At 38.0% G+C, this 18,541-nt stretch overlaps 1 protein-coding gene across 1 annotated transcript; it reads left to right on the top strand.

The window, feature by feature from the left end:
• Positions 1–7,453: 7,453 nt before the first annotated feature.
• LOC139457844 (radial spoke head 1 homolog) lies at positions 7,454–16,837 on the top strand. Its single transcript, XM_071239191.1, has 7 exons — positions 7,454–7,602; positions 8,928–9,052; positions 10,024–10,118; positions 10,888–11,114; positions 12,100–12,171; positions 13,523–13,703; positions 16,513–16,837. Exons 1-7 carry the CDS (start codon positions 7,549–7,551, stop codon positions 16,737–16,739), a joined length of 981 nt encoding a protein of 326 aa, XP_071095292.1. The 5' UTR covers positions 7,454–7,548; the 3' UTR covers positions 16,740–16,837.
• The last annotated feature ends 1,704 nt before the right edge of the window (positions 16,838–18,541 follow it).

The raw sequence follows: 18,541 nt of genomic DNA on the forward strand, positions 1-18,541 counted from the left end.
AAATAATTATAAGACATAATCATACCAAACAACGGATGGGCGACAATAGTCTTCACAGAGTTTGTTGTTTCTAATACAGTTGTTGTTGTCTGTATACATTTTTTTAATATATCAGTTTGAGTCAACATGTGAACACAATCGGTGGTTTAAATGTTAGTCTAAGAACAAAAATGTACTAATTCTCAAGAACTCTGATGTATAAAGTTACCTTCATCTTTGATTGACTGATGTATTTTCAATCTTTATTCAGCACTGAAGAGGCCACAGGCCTATAGTACGAAGCATCAAGTTTATGAATAATAAGCATTGATGTTGACTCCATAAACTGTCATAAAGTATTCATAAAGTATCAGGGGTCATTTCAACTTGCAAAATGATTGACATAGTCCTTTATAGAGCGAGGATTGGGCTGTTTTCCCACCCGATTGACTGATATTACAATGCGTGACAGATGAAAAGAAGGCTAATGATCTTCATCGCCGAGGTAGGACAATGAGTATAATGTTATAAATGCCTGGATGAGTCATTTTCAAAAGATGTCACTATATATGTCCAAACTCATAACAAAATTTTAAAAATATATATTTACATTGCAATTTATTCAGATTATTACCTGCAAAGTAATGCATATAATAAAACGGTTAGTTTCAATTTTTGTGTCATATTATGTGTTTTTGATGCATTTTAAATGGGTAGAAAATGCGTCAAAAGGCTGTCCCAGTGCATTTAGCTTAAAATTTGAGAAACTATCATTTTATAAATATTAGCATATTTTTAGTAAAAAAAACTAGATTTATTTAGGAATTTCAGTGTGTAATTATAATCTAATTGATATAATCGTTATATTTATGTTGAATGGGTAACAGTATTTCATAGAATTGACTCTAAGTACATATTGGTCATTAAGAGACATAATAAATGACCTTCATCCTCACTTCAAATTTAAAATACAAAATCAGGAAGAAATAAATATGTTTTAGATGTGACTTTTGCATTTTCATGAATTTCAATCCAAAACAAATTCACACAAACATTGTATTAGGAAAGACATGCCAATTTTCAGTTGCCAAGGTAATTGGTTATTCCTTTTTCTTAAAAGCATCATTAAGACTTCCATTTGATGTTATTGACAGCTTCAGATATGTATTACTCCATTTAATCACAAACCAGAAAACTAGCTAAATGCAACAATAAAATGGATAAATTTATTTTGAATGAGTCTCTGTTTGTCATTTGTGACGTACCAAAAAAGAAAACTAAAAAATGGACCCAGAGGTCTGAATATAAGGTTTCACAGGAGCTCGTCACAAGAAGCTCACATGAGTTCATAACAATACCAAGCTTAATATTGCTGAAACTAGCCTCGTTATTGTAACTAACATTATCTTGCTTGATAATCAGACAATTGTATCGCCATTGGACACATCAGCCGCGTCTGTTGTTCAGTGTTGTCGCAGCATCGTTAATGACCAGGTGTTGGTGACTTATTGTTCACCGCCTGGCTCCCGATACTTAAACTGGAGAGGAGTCTTGAAACGACAGAGATACGACTGTGTACAAGGTAGCCTTCATGTTGAACCAGACAGATGGGCTCCCCAATCGGGAGAGTAACCCTGCTCTTGGTGGCGTCTACATCTGTCTAGCCATGGTTATTATGGCAACCAATGGAATCATCATATATGTCACTGTCCAGTCAAGGCATCTTCAAATACCAACGCTTCATATTCTGACGGGCATTGGCGTGACTGCTTTTGTGTCGGGACTTCACCTGATTTTGTATGACGTTCCACTGACATTTTTTTCCCATTTGACATGTGACAATGTGTTAATCTCTTTCGGAGGATTCCTTGCAGCTCTTCTGCATTCATTAAACATGTTCCAGGTCATGTTGGCCGTGCTTGATCGCTACATTGCTGTTTGTCACCCTCTCCGCTACACAACATTCTTCTCCGGGAGGAACATCCTATGTGCCATGTTGGCGTCTGTGGGGTTGTGCTTAGCTGTAAATATTCCCATGGCTGTAGTTTCCCAGAGAGCGCGTGAATTAGACGGCTTCCGATGTGTTCCCTCCCGATCAAACCAGTATTTTAGCCAACTGTACGTTGTTGTGATAGTTGCTGTTCCGGTTTGTGTCATAGCGTTCTCTTTGATACAAATATGCAGAGAATTCAAACGTCGTATCGTTCCAGCAACACCAATGAAATTTCCATGGCTGATCACGTGTTTCCTGGCTTGGGGAACGATGTGTTACCTTCCCTCAATTGTCGTGTTGTTCTTCGACTTGGCTCCCTCAGATTCCTCCATAAACTATAGTTTGAACATGCTTCGGCGATTAAGCTGCTTCATGAATATCTTCATATTTACTGGAACATTCAAACCATTTCGTGAGCAGGCTTGTCGGATTTTCTGTTCTTCATACAATCGACGTCAACGTCAAAACAGTGTTCTGAGAGCTTTAGAGGAACACCGACGTTTTGACAACACCAGTCTCTACACAACAGACGTCAGCGTCAAAACAGTGTGCGGAGAACTTTACAGAAACACCGACGTTTTGACAACACCAGTCTCTACACAACAGCCGTCAGCGTCAAAACAGTGTGCGGAGAGCTTTACAGGAACACCGACGTTTTAACAACACCAGTCTCCACACCGCAGACGTCAGTGTCAAGACAGTGTACGGAGAGCTTTACAGAAACACCGACGTTTTAACAACACGTCTCTACACAACAGACGTCAGCGTCAAAACAGTGCAAGGGTGCAGCGCAGGAACGCCGACGTTTTAACAACACGTCTCTACACAACAGACGTCAGCGTTTAGTTAGTATACGGGGTGGGTTACACGAACACCAACGAAGGAAACAATAATGTGCAGGTCCAAGAACATTTAACATTCTTTCTTCAGTTTTAACTCCTCCAGTGAAGTGGTCGAAAGTTTCATACACAAGATACAAAGTGGGAACATTATGATCACGTGGTCAAAACATTACATCCAGTTTCTTTCTTTGCTGTCTTTGGATACGATTTCTTTACGATCTACAACGGAAGATACAATTTTAGGATGTGCGGTTGATGCAGGGTGGTAAATATATATTATGTAAATACTGAAATCATACATTCGAGTGATGCATTTATTTGTATTGAAATGAATGCCCTTCAATTCTCCTCCGTGCTCCAGTGGTAGAGCGTCCGCCCGGAGAGCGGAAGGTCGGGACTTGGATCCAGGCCGCGTCATACTAAAAGACGTTAAAAGATGGTACTTGTTGTTTCCCTGTCTTGCACTAGGCATTAAAGAGCTAAAACAAGGACTGGTCGGCTCGGAGTCAGTGTTTGAGTGGGATACTCATGTTAAACTGCGACATGATATCTCAGTGGGCTAGCACTAGAAATCGGCATCAGTCCGGAGTTGGAGAATCAAAGCTGTCGTAATGTGTTCAATGCCTTGTGGGGATTCTGGGTCAGAATAGTTCTCAAGTACCCAAATGAGCTGTTGTTGATACCAGACAATCCAGTGATTAATATCATGAGCATCGAGCCACGAAATGGGGATACGATGACATGCATCAACCAAGTCGGCGATCCTGGCCTAATTCCATCGCTTCAGTTTCGAAATACTACATAAAAAACATCAACATGTATTCATATACAACTAAATTTTGTAAAAAGTAGGAATGAACTGTTAGATATTCTTTCAAGAGTTTCCAATGAGAAAAATACATCATTCGCAACAAATCCGGGCCGCTTGGGCATGACCTTCACCTCTCCTTCCTCATCCAGGATCAGCGCTCCGTCAGTCAAAGCGTAAGCTATTTTTACATATTGTTCGGCTATGCACAATAATGTTCTTATTGTAGCCTAACTGTTTTTAGTTTTGATTCATTATATCGCAGAATAGCATCCCCATCTCAATGTTAATGTCATCTCACCATGTCTACAGATTTACTGTCGCCCACGTGTAGCCGTCCACACGCGGCAATTACTAATTTAGCTAATTTTGCCCGTCCGATCTCATAAATCGCCAAGCAATTTGTAGCCGTACACTAACATATATATATATATATATATATATATATATATATATATATATATATATATATATATATATATATAACATACTGGAAAACGTGTTCCAACTTTAATCTAGTCGCGTATGAAGACAATAAATTGATTCACTGCAAATCATGTGAAAAGTGAAGGACTAGTACGGCATATTTCATTCAAAATACGTTTGCACATTCTGCATGTTTATAACTCGTTGAGTATGTTTGTTGCGTCTCTTTTGAAACAGTCATTGTCCTAATTTTCTTTCCTAATTATGTTTTTGGTGTTTCAAGAATATGTACCATATTTTCATGATAAAACTTGCCTTCATAATCATCTTTCATAATTTGTCAACATCATGTTGAATTTTAAAATTTTATTCATGCAAGTTATATTCAAAACAGATGCATTATACAATCATGACCATCACTTGTATTACTTACTCAATATCACTATCAAGAAAACGGTTTCACATATCAATAACAAGTGGTATTAATTGGTGTTTTATATGTTTAAGGCAGTTTCTTCAGAATTCCAATCTTCAGCTTAATCATCAGCATACTTCATTATATGGGCCGATGTCAATGCATGTTACAAGGTATGAAGTTCATGTTAATAATAATTTATTTGTTGCGAATGATGGGTTTTTTTCTCATTGGCAACTCTTGAAAGAATATGTAACAGTTCATTCCTACTTTACAAAATTTAGTTGTATGTGAATACATGTTGATGTTTTTTATGTAGTATTTCGAAACCGAAGCGATGGAATTACACGTCGATGTTAATATGGTTACAGGCTGCATAGGCTCTGCGATTATGTGCAAGGAGTAGAGACGGAGCACAGTCGATAACAGACAACAACCCAAACGACATATGTAAGGTACACTGAGCTCTATTTGGCTGCCATGCTCCTCCTCACCCTTGTTAGACAAGCATAGTCGCCTTTTACAGCAAGCATCGGTTGCTGAAGACCTATTCTACCCCGGATCTTCACGGGTCGGGGTGTGTGTGTGTGTGTGTGTTGGGGGGGGGGGGGGGGGGGGGGGGGTGTAAAAAGACACTTGATATGATCAGCAACTACGTTAATAGGTCTTCAGCAACCCATACATGCGTGTCATTAGAGGCGATTATGCTTGTCCTAAGAGGCGACTAACGGGATCGGGTGGTCAGGCTCACTGACTCGGTTGATGCATGTCATCGTATCCCAATTGCGTGGATTGATGCTCATAATGTCAATCACTGGATTGTCTGGTCCAGACTTGATTATTTACAGACCACCGTCATATAGCTGGAGTATTGCTGAGTGCGGCGTTAAACAACAAACAAACAAACAAACAAATCTGACTGACAATAGAAGCTGTTCACTTTTTTGTGTATCAACGCATTGTTATAATCTACATATAATTTTCACATGATTCAAAAACAAAACAAAACAAAACATTAACTCTTATTATCTATATCTTACTGTCGTTTGTACATTTATGCATATCTTCATGTCTGATATATTGGTATCGCTTCCGTCTTCACCTTGTTAAATATATTTGTTGGTTTAGAAATATCCTTGATGATCTTCTAAGATGGATATTCTAAGATTTGATATCACGAAATGTTCCAAATTTATGTTAAGAAAATCATGAAGTTTGGAAAAGTATTCATTTGGAGGTATCTGAATATTGATTTTGTTTCCCATTTCATTTTTTTTAGAAACTTAATGTTTAAATATGTTACTTTTTTAGAATCAGCTCATTTGCATATTTAGATACATTTCCAAGGCATGAATTTTAGCTATGTTCATTTCCGCATGGAAATTCATCAAGTCATTTTTATGTTTAAGTATTCATTTAGAGGTATTTGAATATTGATTTTGTTTCCCATTTCATTTTTTTTAGAAACTTTATGTTTAGATATGTTACTTTTTTAGAATCAGCTCATTTGCATAGTTAGATACATTTCCAAGGATGGATTTTAGCTATGTTCATTTCCGCATGGAAATTCATCAAGTCATTTTTATGTTTAAGTATTCATTTAGAGGTATTTGAATATTGATTTTGTTTCCCATTTCATTTTTTTTAGAAACTTTATGTTTAGATATGTTACTTTTTTAGAATCAGCTCATTTGCATAGTTAGATACATTTCCAAGGATGGATTTTAGCTATGTTCATTTCCGCATGGAAATTCATCAAGTCATTTTTATGTTTAAGTATTCATTTAGAGGTATTTGAATATTGATTTTGTTTCCCATTTCATTTTTTTTAGAAACTTAATGTTTAAATATGTTACTTTTTTAGAATCAGCTCATTTGCATATTTAGATACATTTCCAAGGCATGAATTTTAGCTATGTTCATTTCCGCATGGAAATTCATCAAGTCATTTTTATGTTTAAGTATTCATTTAGAGGTATTTGAATATTGATTTTGTTTCCCATTTCATTTTTTTTAGAAACTTTATGTTTAGATATGTTACTTTTTTAGAATCAGCTCATTTGCATAGTTAGATACATTTCCAAGGATGGATTTTAGCTATGTTCATTTCCGCATGGAAATTCATCAAGTCATTTTTATTTTTAAGTGCACTGCGTACTCCTTACTCTTGATATAGGTCGAACGTAATTTATTAACTTTTTTCATGCTATAAATAAGGAAATAAGAAAATCAGTGTGTGTGTGTGTGGCATTCCTTACGTATTACTGTTAATATACTTTGGAAACACAGTGTGTATGTGTATTCGCTGTCGCGCATGACAAGAGACTGGGCTACCGTCTGTAAGGACATCGTAAAGAAACTTTGAGGCAATATCTATACGCATTTCTGAACACAGATTGATTACCCGTGATCTATGAGGATTTCGATATCACAAAGGACGCACGTTAATTAATTTCTCCGCCCAAACAAAAAGACGAAAAGAACGGCGGAAGCTCATGGATGATGACAGATTGATTTGGATCTCATTTGTGTTCTGACGATATCTCTCACGGCTTGAGATTTAATCATCATGTACTAATGCTGTGTCAATAGACCAGTGATATTCAAACTAAACATTTGATTTGAGGCGGTAAAAGAAACCCCATTTTGCCATTGCATACGGTTGTTGTAATACTATCGACCATCGGAATGTAAACTGAAAAAGAAGATAAAGTCAAAGTCATCAATACCCCTCGCCCTTTTAAACAATGTCTATATATAATTTACCTCATTATAACAAAAATGGTGTGTACATGTACAACTGACAATATGACAGATGCCTAAACTGATAAATGAAATCCTCATTTGAACCTCAGCTCAACTTGTTAAATCTCAAATAATACGCAGGTTCCAGCTTGACCTTCGGCGTGAGCTTAGCGACATCAACGGGCACTGGCACTGTTTACCGCTAGGTGGCGTTTGCATTGTTGCATGGCAACGGTTGTTAAGACTCTCCGCCATATGTAAACCGGTAATGGTAAGGCGGACTAGCGCAGTTGCAGATTTCATTTTGTGTAGGTAAACTGTCAAGACAAAAACAGCCAAAATGTCGGATATGGGATCTGAAGAGATGGAGGAGGAGCAGGGGCCTTATTTAGGCGTAAGTTTTCTTTCATCGTAATTATTTCATGTCGATTTGATCAACCGTTATCCGTTAGTCATTCAGTTTTCGCGCACTGATTCACCAACACACTTTGTTTGTTATATTACATTATCAGCTACCAGTTTAGTAGAGGTTTCTTTTTTCACATACATGTATTGAAAGGCTTTTATTTTTATAAGGTATTGCAACGCTAACAGTTATTAACTTCTTAATAATTTCATAACAACAATGTCAAGCCCAGAAATCGCGGAACGTAGCAACCAATGTGCGACATAAAAAAATGAATGTGTTGGTGACCCATACTTTTTAGCTATTATGCTAACAATAGTACAGGCACACCTAATGCTCATTTTCAAGGATATTCTATCAGGACGTCCTAACAAACTTATAAACATCTATGTTAGCACAAAACTTTCCAGGCATCAAAGATACCATACTTTACTTGCGGTAGGTAATGTGGTCGAGGAGTATACTCTAGGGCTAAAATGGTTATGTTTTTATCAAAGAGTTCTTCCTGATTTTTCGAAAAGGACATTTAGTGATATTATTTTCAGCAGTGCTTACTAGACCTTAATATGTTTCATTAGACTTCGAGCAAGTGGCTTAGTCAATTTGTGTAGCTGACTTGCAGAGTACTTTTGGTATCAACTATAATAACTTTAATGCAAATATCAGTACTTGTTACTTAGTAGTATGATGCATATTGTGATACCGTACAGATACATTATACCGTAATCCTATCCTCCATGTTTGTTTTATCCAACTAAAAAGTGCACGCAACAGCATCATAACTTGAAATATAGGGTGATAAGGCTAAAAATAAGCAGACAAAATTACCCTGCTTGCATTTGTATGGTTTAATATGATTAATCCTTGATTAATATTGAATATCAAAGAGATGCATTAACGTAAACAAATGGACGAAAGTACTTGAAAATAGAAGTTCCATAATCATAAATGGCGACATTTCGGCGAATTCATATTTTGCATATACTTTGGTAATTAAACATTTACTTACGAAAGTATCTAATTCAGGCAGTTGAGTTGGGGCACAAGCCCCCCAAACCCCGTTTTTTTTAACAGGGCAACAAATATGGCGTCTGAAAGACCTAGAGCCAAACTTAGAAACCGTTACTATGGAGTGAGTTGGTTAAAAATTAACGTCGCATCAGCATTATTTTAGCCATATAGCGACCATTACTATGGAATGAACTCATGCACATCCCTGACTAAAATGGCAGGTGTCTGCTATACTGCATTATTGCTCATGATACTTCATTTTAATACTATCATGTACATAACATACACCTTATGTTACACAGGAGTATGAAGGAGGGCGTAATGAACGCGAGGAACGTCATGGACACGGTAAGGCCACTCTGCCCAATGGTGATACATACGAAGGAAACTACGAAAATGGAAAGCGCCATGGACAGGGAGTGTACAGGTAAAGGAATTATTGTTGCTGTAACCAGCCTGCGCAGATTCAGCATAAATTGACGTTTATTTGAAGTACCGTATTCGACGTAATAAGCGCCTCACTCTAATAAGCGCCCTCTGTCATATTTGCTGATATAATTGCTACTGAACAATCCCAATTAGCTCCTCTTCTGATAGATCAATATACACAAGACATTTATTCGTGTATAATATGCACTCATGTGTTATGTATCATTTCAGGTACATAAACCTAGAAATTTACGATCTTTCAACTCTGTTTTTTTTCACAAAAAAGTATATTCTAATAAGAGCCACCTGTTTCTAATTTTGAGAGCACCCTGGGCGCTTATTACGTCGAATACGGTAACTAAGCTAAATAGACCTTGTGATATATCTTTTTCAAAATGTGTTGTGCATACAATCAGGTGATAACTTTATGTACTTTGATGTGCGTGTTTGCTTTTCTTTCTCTGTTTCATGCTACACTCAGCAATAAGCCAGCTATATGACAGCGACAATATAGTCATACGTGTATCAAAACATTCAAATATACTCAGCAAACATTTATAATGGATCAGAACAGATCTTATTATTGCATAAACAAACATCTGAGTTGTCTTCAGCATCCCATGCTTGCATAAAAGGTGACTGTTTGTCTTAAGAGGCGACTAGCGGGATCAGGTGGTCAGGTTTCTCAATTACGTGGATCAATGCTCATGATGTCAATCACTGGATTGTCTGGTCGAGACTTGATTAATTACAGACCGCTGTCATATAGCTGGAATATTGCTGAGTAATGCTTTAAACAACAAACAAACATAACCAAAAAATACTGGTACTTAACTGTCTTTAAGCAAATGATGTTCTTATATTTGAGTGAAAACCATAAATACATCTTGCTAAACATGTGATTCAGCAGATTGTGGTGGTTATTTTTTTGGAACATGTTTATCTGTATTTTTCTTCGTGTACTGACAGGTTTAAGAACGGTGCCCGATACATTGGAGAATATGTCAAAAACAAGAAACATGGCCAGGGAACATTCATATACCCTGATGGCTCGAAATATGAAGGTAAAGTTATATAGAATATCACTTGCAAAGAAAACAAAGACTATATGTATGTGTTCTGTATAATTAATGTCTTTTTATTTCCAATGATTTTGTTTTTCTAAATAACCATATTTGACTATTTTATTGGTTCACTTGTATAAAGCCAAATCTCAGTACTATAGCTATTGCAGTTCTCAACATAGTGTAGGAGTTACTAATACCTTACCATGCACACAGTGATCTTAGCATGAAAGCTATTGTGTGTCCTGGGTTACATCTAGTCGTTCGCAGACAGGTCTACAGCAAATGTCAGAAAAGATTTCTGAAACTTGATTGGGGGCAGTGGAGTAGTCTCAAGGTAAAGCGCTCGCTTGTCATGCCAAATGCCACATAGGTACAATGTGTGAAGCCCATTTCTGCAGTCCCCAGTCGTGATTTTGCTGGAATATTGCAAAAAGGGTTGTAAATTATACTTCCTCAAAGTTGATGAAACCTAATGTCCTAATGCAATGGCTTTTGAGTGAGTGAGTTTAATTTTACGCCGCTTTTAGCAATGTTCTAGCAATATCACGGCGAGGACACCAGAAATGAGCTTCGCACATTGTACCCATGTCGGAAATCGAACCCAGGTCTTCAAACAAACAAACAAATAAATCATAGATGATGCTCCTATTGTAGACATAGATTTCAAAGATTTAAAACATATAAACTTTCAGATCCAACCACATATTTCCAGGTTCTTTAAAAGAAAAATTAAAAAGCATCTAATAAACCTCTTGTGTGATCACAGGCAGTTGGGTGGAGGATCAAAGATGTGGATTTGGCAAATACTTCTACGTGAACGGCGACACCTACGAGGGTGAATGGCAGAAACATGTGCGTCACGGCCAGGGCACATACACCTACGATGCCACCGGTACACGCTACGTCGGCACATGGATGGACGGGAAGAGGGATTGCCATGGGGAACTTGTCCACGCTAACCACAAATATGTGGGTACATTCAAAGAAGACAGGGTGAGTTGTGAACAACAGCAGTGTGGAGGTGAGGTGAAATGGGGTTTAACGTCGCGTCCAAGATTATTGCACTTATATAGCGACGTGCATGTTTGTGTTTGTGTGGCTGCTTGTACTAGTCCGGACTGTTGCCGATTAATAGTGCTAGCTCACTGAGATACCATGTCGCAGTTTAACATGAATACCCCACTCAGACACAGTATACTGACTCCGAGCCGACCAGTCCTTGTTTTAGCCCCTTAATGCCGAGCGCCAGACAGGATAACAACAAGTACCATCTTTAAACGTCTTTTGGTATGACGCAGTCGGGGATCGAACCCCGCTCTCCGGGCGGACGCTCTACCACTTGACCACGGAGGCGGTCGACAGCAGTGTGGAAAATCTATGCCCAACTTGCCGACTAGTGTGATCATCAGACAAAAACAAAATCATGTCAGTTTGTCCTGGGACTGCCTTCAGTTGACCCTAAAGCAGACCTCTTGTCACAAGACTTGACTATTGATGAAAGGGTTGTTCCAGATGGCATGGATTGTTGCCCATTTTATCAATCACGCATTTCTTTTCATGTTATCGATCACTGGTTTGTACCCATGTTATCAATCAGTGGTTTGTGTTTATGTTATCGATCATTGGTTAGTGTCCATGTTATCAATCACTGGTTGGTGTCCATGTTATCAATCACTGGTTTGTGTTTATGTTATCAATCACTGGTTTGTGGCCATGTTATCGATCACTGGTTTGTTTGCTAACTTTGATTACTGACAGGCCATCATTAAGCTGGAATTCTGCTGTCTGTGATGAAAACATTATTCACTCTCTTACATATTGAGATGTCAATGAAAGGGTTCAATCACGTATTGTCACAGTCACTTCAGAATACAGTCAAACCATAAAAATAGGTGACTAGATTTGGAGATTTTAGAGAAATGTCTGATTGTCTTGAGGATTGTCTGCAGTCAAGTAAATGTCTCTTTCACATTTTCAGATGGAGGGGAAAGGAAAATACGTCTTTGATATTGGCTGTGAGCAGCACGGAGAATACGTCCCCATCGAACAGGTACAAAGACGATAGGGCTGGGACGAGTCCAAATTTACTACCCGGGTGCCCACCCCCCTATTACACGACCCTACCCGGGTACCCACTGTAGGTCTCAGGAGATGTCTCAAAATGTCTGATTGGGAACATTTTAAGCATAGCCCTGGCAAAACGTATTTAGATACATGTATTAAACAATCTGGTCATTTATTCAACCATATGAAAAATCAGAAGGAATGGATGCATAGTCAGAAAGAAATGCGAACATTAGTGACTTGTAGTGTAACCATAGAGTTCAAGATAATTTTTGTCATTAACCATTATATCATGTGACTAACCACGGGTCTGGGTAGTCCTGTGGGTACCCGGGTCCGACTCAGTACCCACCCGACCCGGGTACCCGAGTTAACCGCCCAGCCCTTATAGACGATACTGCAGTTCACATGTTGGAAGTCAATATTTGATAGCACAAAAATAATTGGATAATTATTAAGATGATGTATCACAAACGGAGTCGCCTCTGATGATGACAGTACCTACCCATGAATCAAAGTTTTATATTAAATTCTGTATTGATTTTCAAAAAGTATTGTTTACAAAGTTTTACAATAATGGCAATACCCTACACTTTTTCATAAAACAAAATCCTAAATGATTGAATGAAACCTAATGAATGAATCTAAATTGACGAGTCATATGACTTAAACACAAACTACTTCTTGTTCTTGTTCGGGGAACTTATACGCATAGGTATGTAGGTATATACGCAACGTTCCACCATCGCCAGTGAATACTTACAGCCGACTTGTTGCGTTGTCCTATTTTGTAACCATAGAAACGAGATATTTCCTGATTCCAGTGAGTGCTCAGACCAAAGAGCACCACATTTGACCTTCCCTATGCATTGCAAAGATCATGCACACAGTCGGGCGCATTTGACGTCCGTGAGGTATAAACTGCACACACCACTCCTATGTTGCAAAGTGGTTGTGTGTATAAACGCCCCCTGGAGATTCCACTTAGAATTTGTCTCCAGTCGCCTATGCTGATCGTACGAGGAGAGTGAATGGATCGCATGGTCAGGCTCTGTGATGGTATGTCATCATAAACTATGGGGTGTTGCTCGTAATATTAACGGGTGGTCAGGCACGCTGACTTTGTTGATGCATGTCATCGTATTCCAATTGCGTAGATCGATCCTCGTGATGTCAATCACTGGATTGTCTGGTCCAGAATATTGCTGAGTGCACACAAACTCAAAGAAACAACCAAAAAACTGTATGTATTCACCAGTGATGATAGAAAGCATGTTTTCAAACAATTGACGATGTAGGTACTGTAGATGGTAAACTGATGCTGATGTGTCGTGCAGGAACGCGAGGACAAGGTTGATGAAGAGGAGACTCAGGCTAACATCATCTCCAAGTGGAAGGCTGGTCCGGTCACTGCCATCCATCTCCGCACGGAGGAAGAAGAGGAGGAAGAAGAGACAACCCAGATCGGGGAGGCCAGCACGGAAGGGGAGCAGGCAGCAGCTGGTGGGGAGACGCAAGGTGTGTAGAGATTCCATCGAAGTCATCTCATCTTCTGCATGTCCTATTCATTATTACTATTACTATTACTATTACTATTACTATTACTATTACTACCATGTGTGAATGGCTAATGGTTGATATCTACTAGGGCCTCGTTACACTCGGATATCGTGATACTACAACTACCGTAAGTCCCATAGATTCTGTCCGTGCCCAAAATATTTTGAGTCTACCAGCTCAAACCTGTCACTTGATGTCATTTTCAGTAAATTTTAATGTTAATGTATTGACTTTTATTAGAAAAGCTTACTGGACAGAAAGAAATTTTACTGACTCGGGTTTTGGACTAGTGGCACTAGTCCTTATAGTGTTAACATATAGCAAAATCCATAAGAGTGGCCAATTTCTACTAGTCCTCATGACACCATAACTATTGGGCAGATTAGCAAGGAGATGGGACTAGTGCCAATTTCTAACGCTGATTACAACTCCCGTACTTTTACATGGACATACAGTAGTTGCAGGGCGAAGATTGGTTTGTGCAAGTGGACCATGTAATATTTGGGGGCGAAATTTTCAGTGAGTTATAAAATAGAACTAGTCCACATTTTATTTGAAATTTTTGGATTGCCACACTGTTGTCCTATTCACTACTTCAGTTCATCTTGAAAGTCACTGATTCCGTTTACAAATAAACAACTGGGCATGTTTGGCTGGAGGTCCTGGTGTTTAGTTTGTCAACGTAAAGTTTAAAAAGAGGTATTATGCTGAACAGTAAATTTGGTCGCATATAGTGATTGAGTCATTTTTGTTCAAATGATACGGCTGTAGAAAGTGAATGATCCTTTAGGGAAAGAGATATTTGGAAATACATTTAAAAAATGAAGGAAAAGGATTAAAAAGTAAAAGAATTGGTTCTCAGGCAATAACTTTTGAAAATATCATGTGGGCGGGTGGGTGGGCGGTGTAACCAAATAAACAGTTGTGTACAATCCACTTGGGAAAGGGCCTCCCAGCCTAAATGTATTCCCTGATGAGTAAAATACTGGAATACAGTATTGGACTACCTTTGGACTTGGAATATTTAAGGATTATTTTATTTATTTTTTTAAAATGGAAATAAAATCGAAACGTGCGGTGAACTTTATGATGATACGGGCGGTGCCTGAGAACCAAGACTATTATTTTTTTAGCCATATGAATGATCTCCACATAGCTTAAAAATATAAAACAATTCGTTCTCAGGCTTTTGAAAATATAGTGCGGGCGGGCAGTGAACCAAGACTATTATTTCTTCTAGCCTTACATAGATACTTTCTGGAGGGAATAAAAATAAAAATGAAGGGTTTTTTAACCTGTTAAATGTTTGGACATATCAATATGATTGACATACTGAAGATGTTATTTCTTCACCACTGAGTCTCCTTTAAAGTTCTCTAAAGACCCGTTATGGTTGTAGGTTATGACAAGGTTATGTTGGATTCCAAACTAAGCACCCTTTGCAGGAATTTTTGAGAGACAGAAACATGAATTCTTTCTGAAACTGGAATTTTCTTAAATTTGAACTGTAAATTTAGAGGAATTGGGAATTTTTTATTTAAATTAGGAATTTGTACTGACAAATGCTGCAGACTTGAGGCCGAATGACAACCTCTGAGCTTATCTAAATATATCCCTACAAGCCACAATTTTTCATCCTTGATTTCCAACACCGTCTATTATCTCATCCTTCCAATATAGTATCACTGATTGCCCGTATAACCATCTGTTAAACTACTATCATGTTTCTTCGCAGATTTGTAATATAAAGGTATGGTGTCTGTTGTACATGTTGTTCAGCTATCGTATTTTATTTTTGAAATATGTCTTTTTTATTTCAGTTCTATCCATGTCATGTGTCCCAAAATTTAGAGTCGTTTAGATCAAAACTTAGATTAAACCCTTACTGTTAACTCCAATATTCCTTGCTTGCTTGTTACTGTTTAACGCCGCACCCAGCAATATTCCAGCTATATGACGGCGGTCTTGACCAGACAATCCAGCGATTGATATCATGAGCATCGAGTGTACACTGATCCTTTGACCAGGGTAATAATGTAGCACTTTGAGTATGCTTTATGATGTAGATTATAAAATATAAATATGCACATTATTAAGGAGAAGGGGTCAGTAGACTTCCAGAACAACTAATAACATTTTGAAGTAAGAACATCAGTCATTATCATCAGTTATTGTTGAGATGTTTTAAGCATTGTTTTTACAAAATGTTTTTTGACAAATGTTGGTATAAATGTTTGTTTTTGCGTCCTCCCTTCCGCTGGTGCTATTTATTGTATATTCAGCAAACAGTGAGATCTGTTCTCAGATACATTGCTTTAATGTGTAAGCTGAAGCACTTCGTTTCATTATTGTCTGTCTGAACACGTAAGCTTGGCAAATCTTTTTCAGAATGTTGATTAACAAAAAATGAACTGAAAATACTGTACGGTCATCAGTCGAAGAATGTTTCCAGTTGTAAAATTTATTATGGGGCGTAATGCAATATTCATTCAACTGAAACTAATCATTATTAATTTTCTTCCTGGTTCGATCGAAGGAAAAACTATCATATTGGAATTAATTTTTTTTGCTCTTTCTGAATTTTGGCATTATTCAATTCTAAGTGTTGTTCTGATATAACATTGTTCAGGAAGCTCTAAGCGTGTACACTTGCTTTCTCAAATACTGAACATGTTCTTTTTCAGATATTTAAATGTTTTTGTTGTACCTAATTTAACATATTTTAGGTGACCAAAACCCCATAATTATTTCAATTCAAATTTTTCAGGTGAGGGTGAGCAGGCTGAGGCGACTGCTGAGCAGACGGGCGAGACCCCAAGGGAGACAAGTCCAGGTGGGGAACAACCTGCAGACCAGGAAAAAACTGAGGAGCCAACAACAGGTGGGGAACAGAGTGAGACACAGGAAGAGGGAACAGCAGAGGAGACGGAAGGGGAACAACAGGCGGAGGGGGAACAGGCTGAAACTACTGAAGATGCTGAAGCAGCTGACTGAACTCCCTGAGGGGAGTCATAGACAATTTTGTAACCTGGGAAATTGGCATGAGAGAAAGTCTGCGGAAACTGCCACTGGAATAATTTCATTACGTAAATATATCAACTTATCCAAAAGATAATCATTCATCTGTTGACAGGCATTGAAAGTTGAATTTAGGACATCATTTTTTAAATTTTTTTATGCTTTGACATAACGCCAAAATAGGCTTAAACAGCATTATATCAGTATTTCTGCGGTCTAAAGTTAAGGTCATGAGTTGTCTCCCCTTGACAAAATTCAATTCCCTTCAATCTCCTAGTTCCTATTTTGTGACGCATCATTCCCCTTGCTGTCTGTAGGTTTGCTGGGTCAGTTGGACCCTAAGGTTTAGGTGTCTCTACCTGCTGGCCTTGTGTAACATATTCATTATTATTCATGTAACATAATGTTTATTATTAATAAAACCATGTTTGAGAAAATATTTGTCTATTGTTTTCTTTTCAATAGTTAAGTGGTTGTTCATCCCTTTGCTGAAAGTTCAGTGTATAACCACTCACAGAACCATAGCCAAACACAATTACAGTCAAACCCTGTGAAGCTTGATGAAACCATTCCCAATAAAAACAGAGTTTGCTACTAACGTGGCTATATCCCCCGCCCTGTTGCAGAATTTATGACATAATTAAATCTAAACAAATCCTAACCATTTTTTAACTGAGGTGGAACTTGTCATGGAAATTGTAAAAAAAAGAAGAGTTTGGAACCTAAGTCCATCTTGTTGCCATGGAAACGTAAAAAAATAATAATTTCTAAAATTCCTAAATAGCAAAAGGCACCGGTTCAGCATGTACCTGACAAACCTGCAAAGTTTCATGAAAAAATATTGAACAGTTTATGAGTTATGCTCTGGAAACGAAACAAGATGGACGGACGGGGCTGTTTCTATATCCCCTGCCAACTTTGTTGGGTGGGGGATAATTATCCGGATTAACAAATGTGACCAACCATGAGATAGGGACTGACTCCGAGCCAATTGGTCTTGTCTCATCCCCTTAATTCCGAGAGCCAGACAGAGGTTCTATCCACTACACCACAAAGACTCTTCAAAGTATGAAGAGACGGACCCAAGGCCATGGCGAAGATCCCTGAGTATCAGACACTATTCATGAGATAGGGACTCCGAGCCAATCAGTCATGTCTCATCCCTTAATTCCGAGAGCCAGACAGAGGTTCTATCCACAACACCACAAAGACTGTCCTCAAAGTATGAAGAGACGGACCCAAGGCCATGGCGAAGATCCCTGAGTATCGGACACTATTCATGAGATAGGGACTCCGAGCCAATCAGTCTTGTCTCATCCCTTAATTCCGAGAGCCAGACAGAGGTTCTATCCACAACACCACAAAGACTGTCCTCAAAGTATGAAGAGACGGACCCAAGGCCATGGTGAAGATCCCTGAAAATCTGACACTATATGAATCTTATAGCATGTTTGAAAGTCATAATATGGCACAAAATTTAAGTTGCAAGGGTGCTTCATTAACAGTGCTTAAAAATGTGGAGGCAATTTTAGGTGTGTGCAGGTCATGAGAATAAAAAAAATCTTTTCAGTAGTCCCTCAGCATGCAGAGATAAGAAGTTGCTTAAAAAGTTCAAGACCCACAAACAAAGTTAACTGCATAAATTGTTTATTTTCTCTAAATATTACAATGCATCATATTAATGAAAAAGTACCCTGTAAAAAGTTAAAAGTAACTGAAAACACAAGATAAAATCCTAAAGACAAATATAAAATAGACATTCACAACAATTTTTTAAT

The sequence above is a fragment of the Haliotis cracherodii genome, unplaced genomic scaffold (assembly GCF_022045235.1).
Source record: "Haliotis cracherodii isolate W230 unplaced genomic scaffold, xgHalCrac1.p SCAF_12, whole genome shotgun sequence".
Taxonomy (NCBI): Eukaryota; Metazoa; Mollusca; class Gastropoda; order Lepetellida; family Haliotidae; genus Haliotis; species Haliotis cracherodii.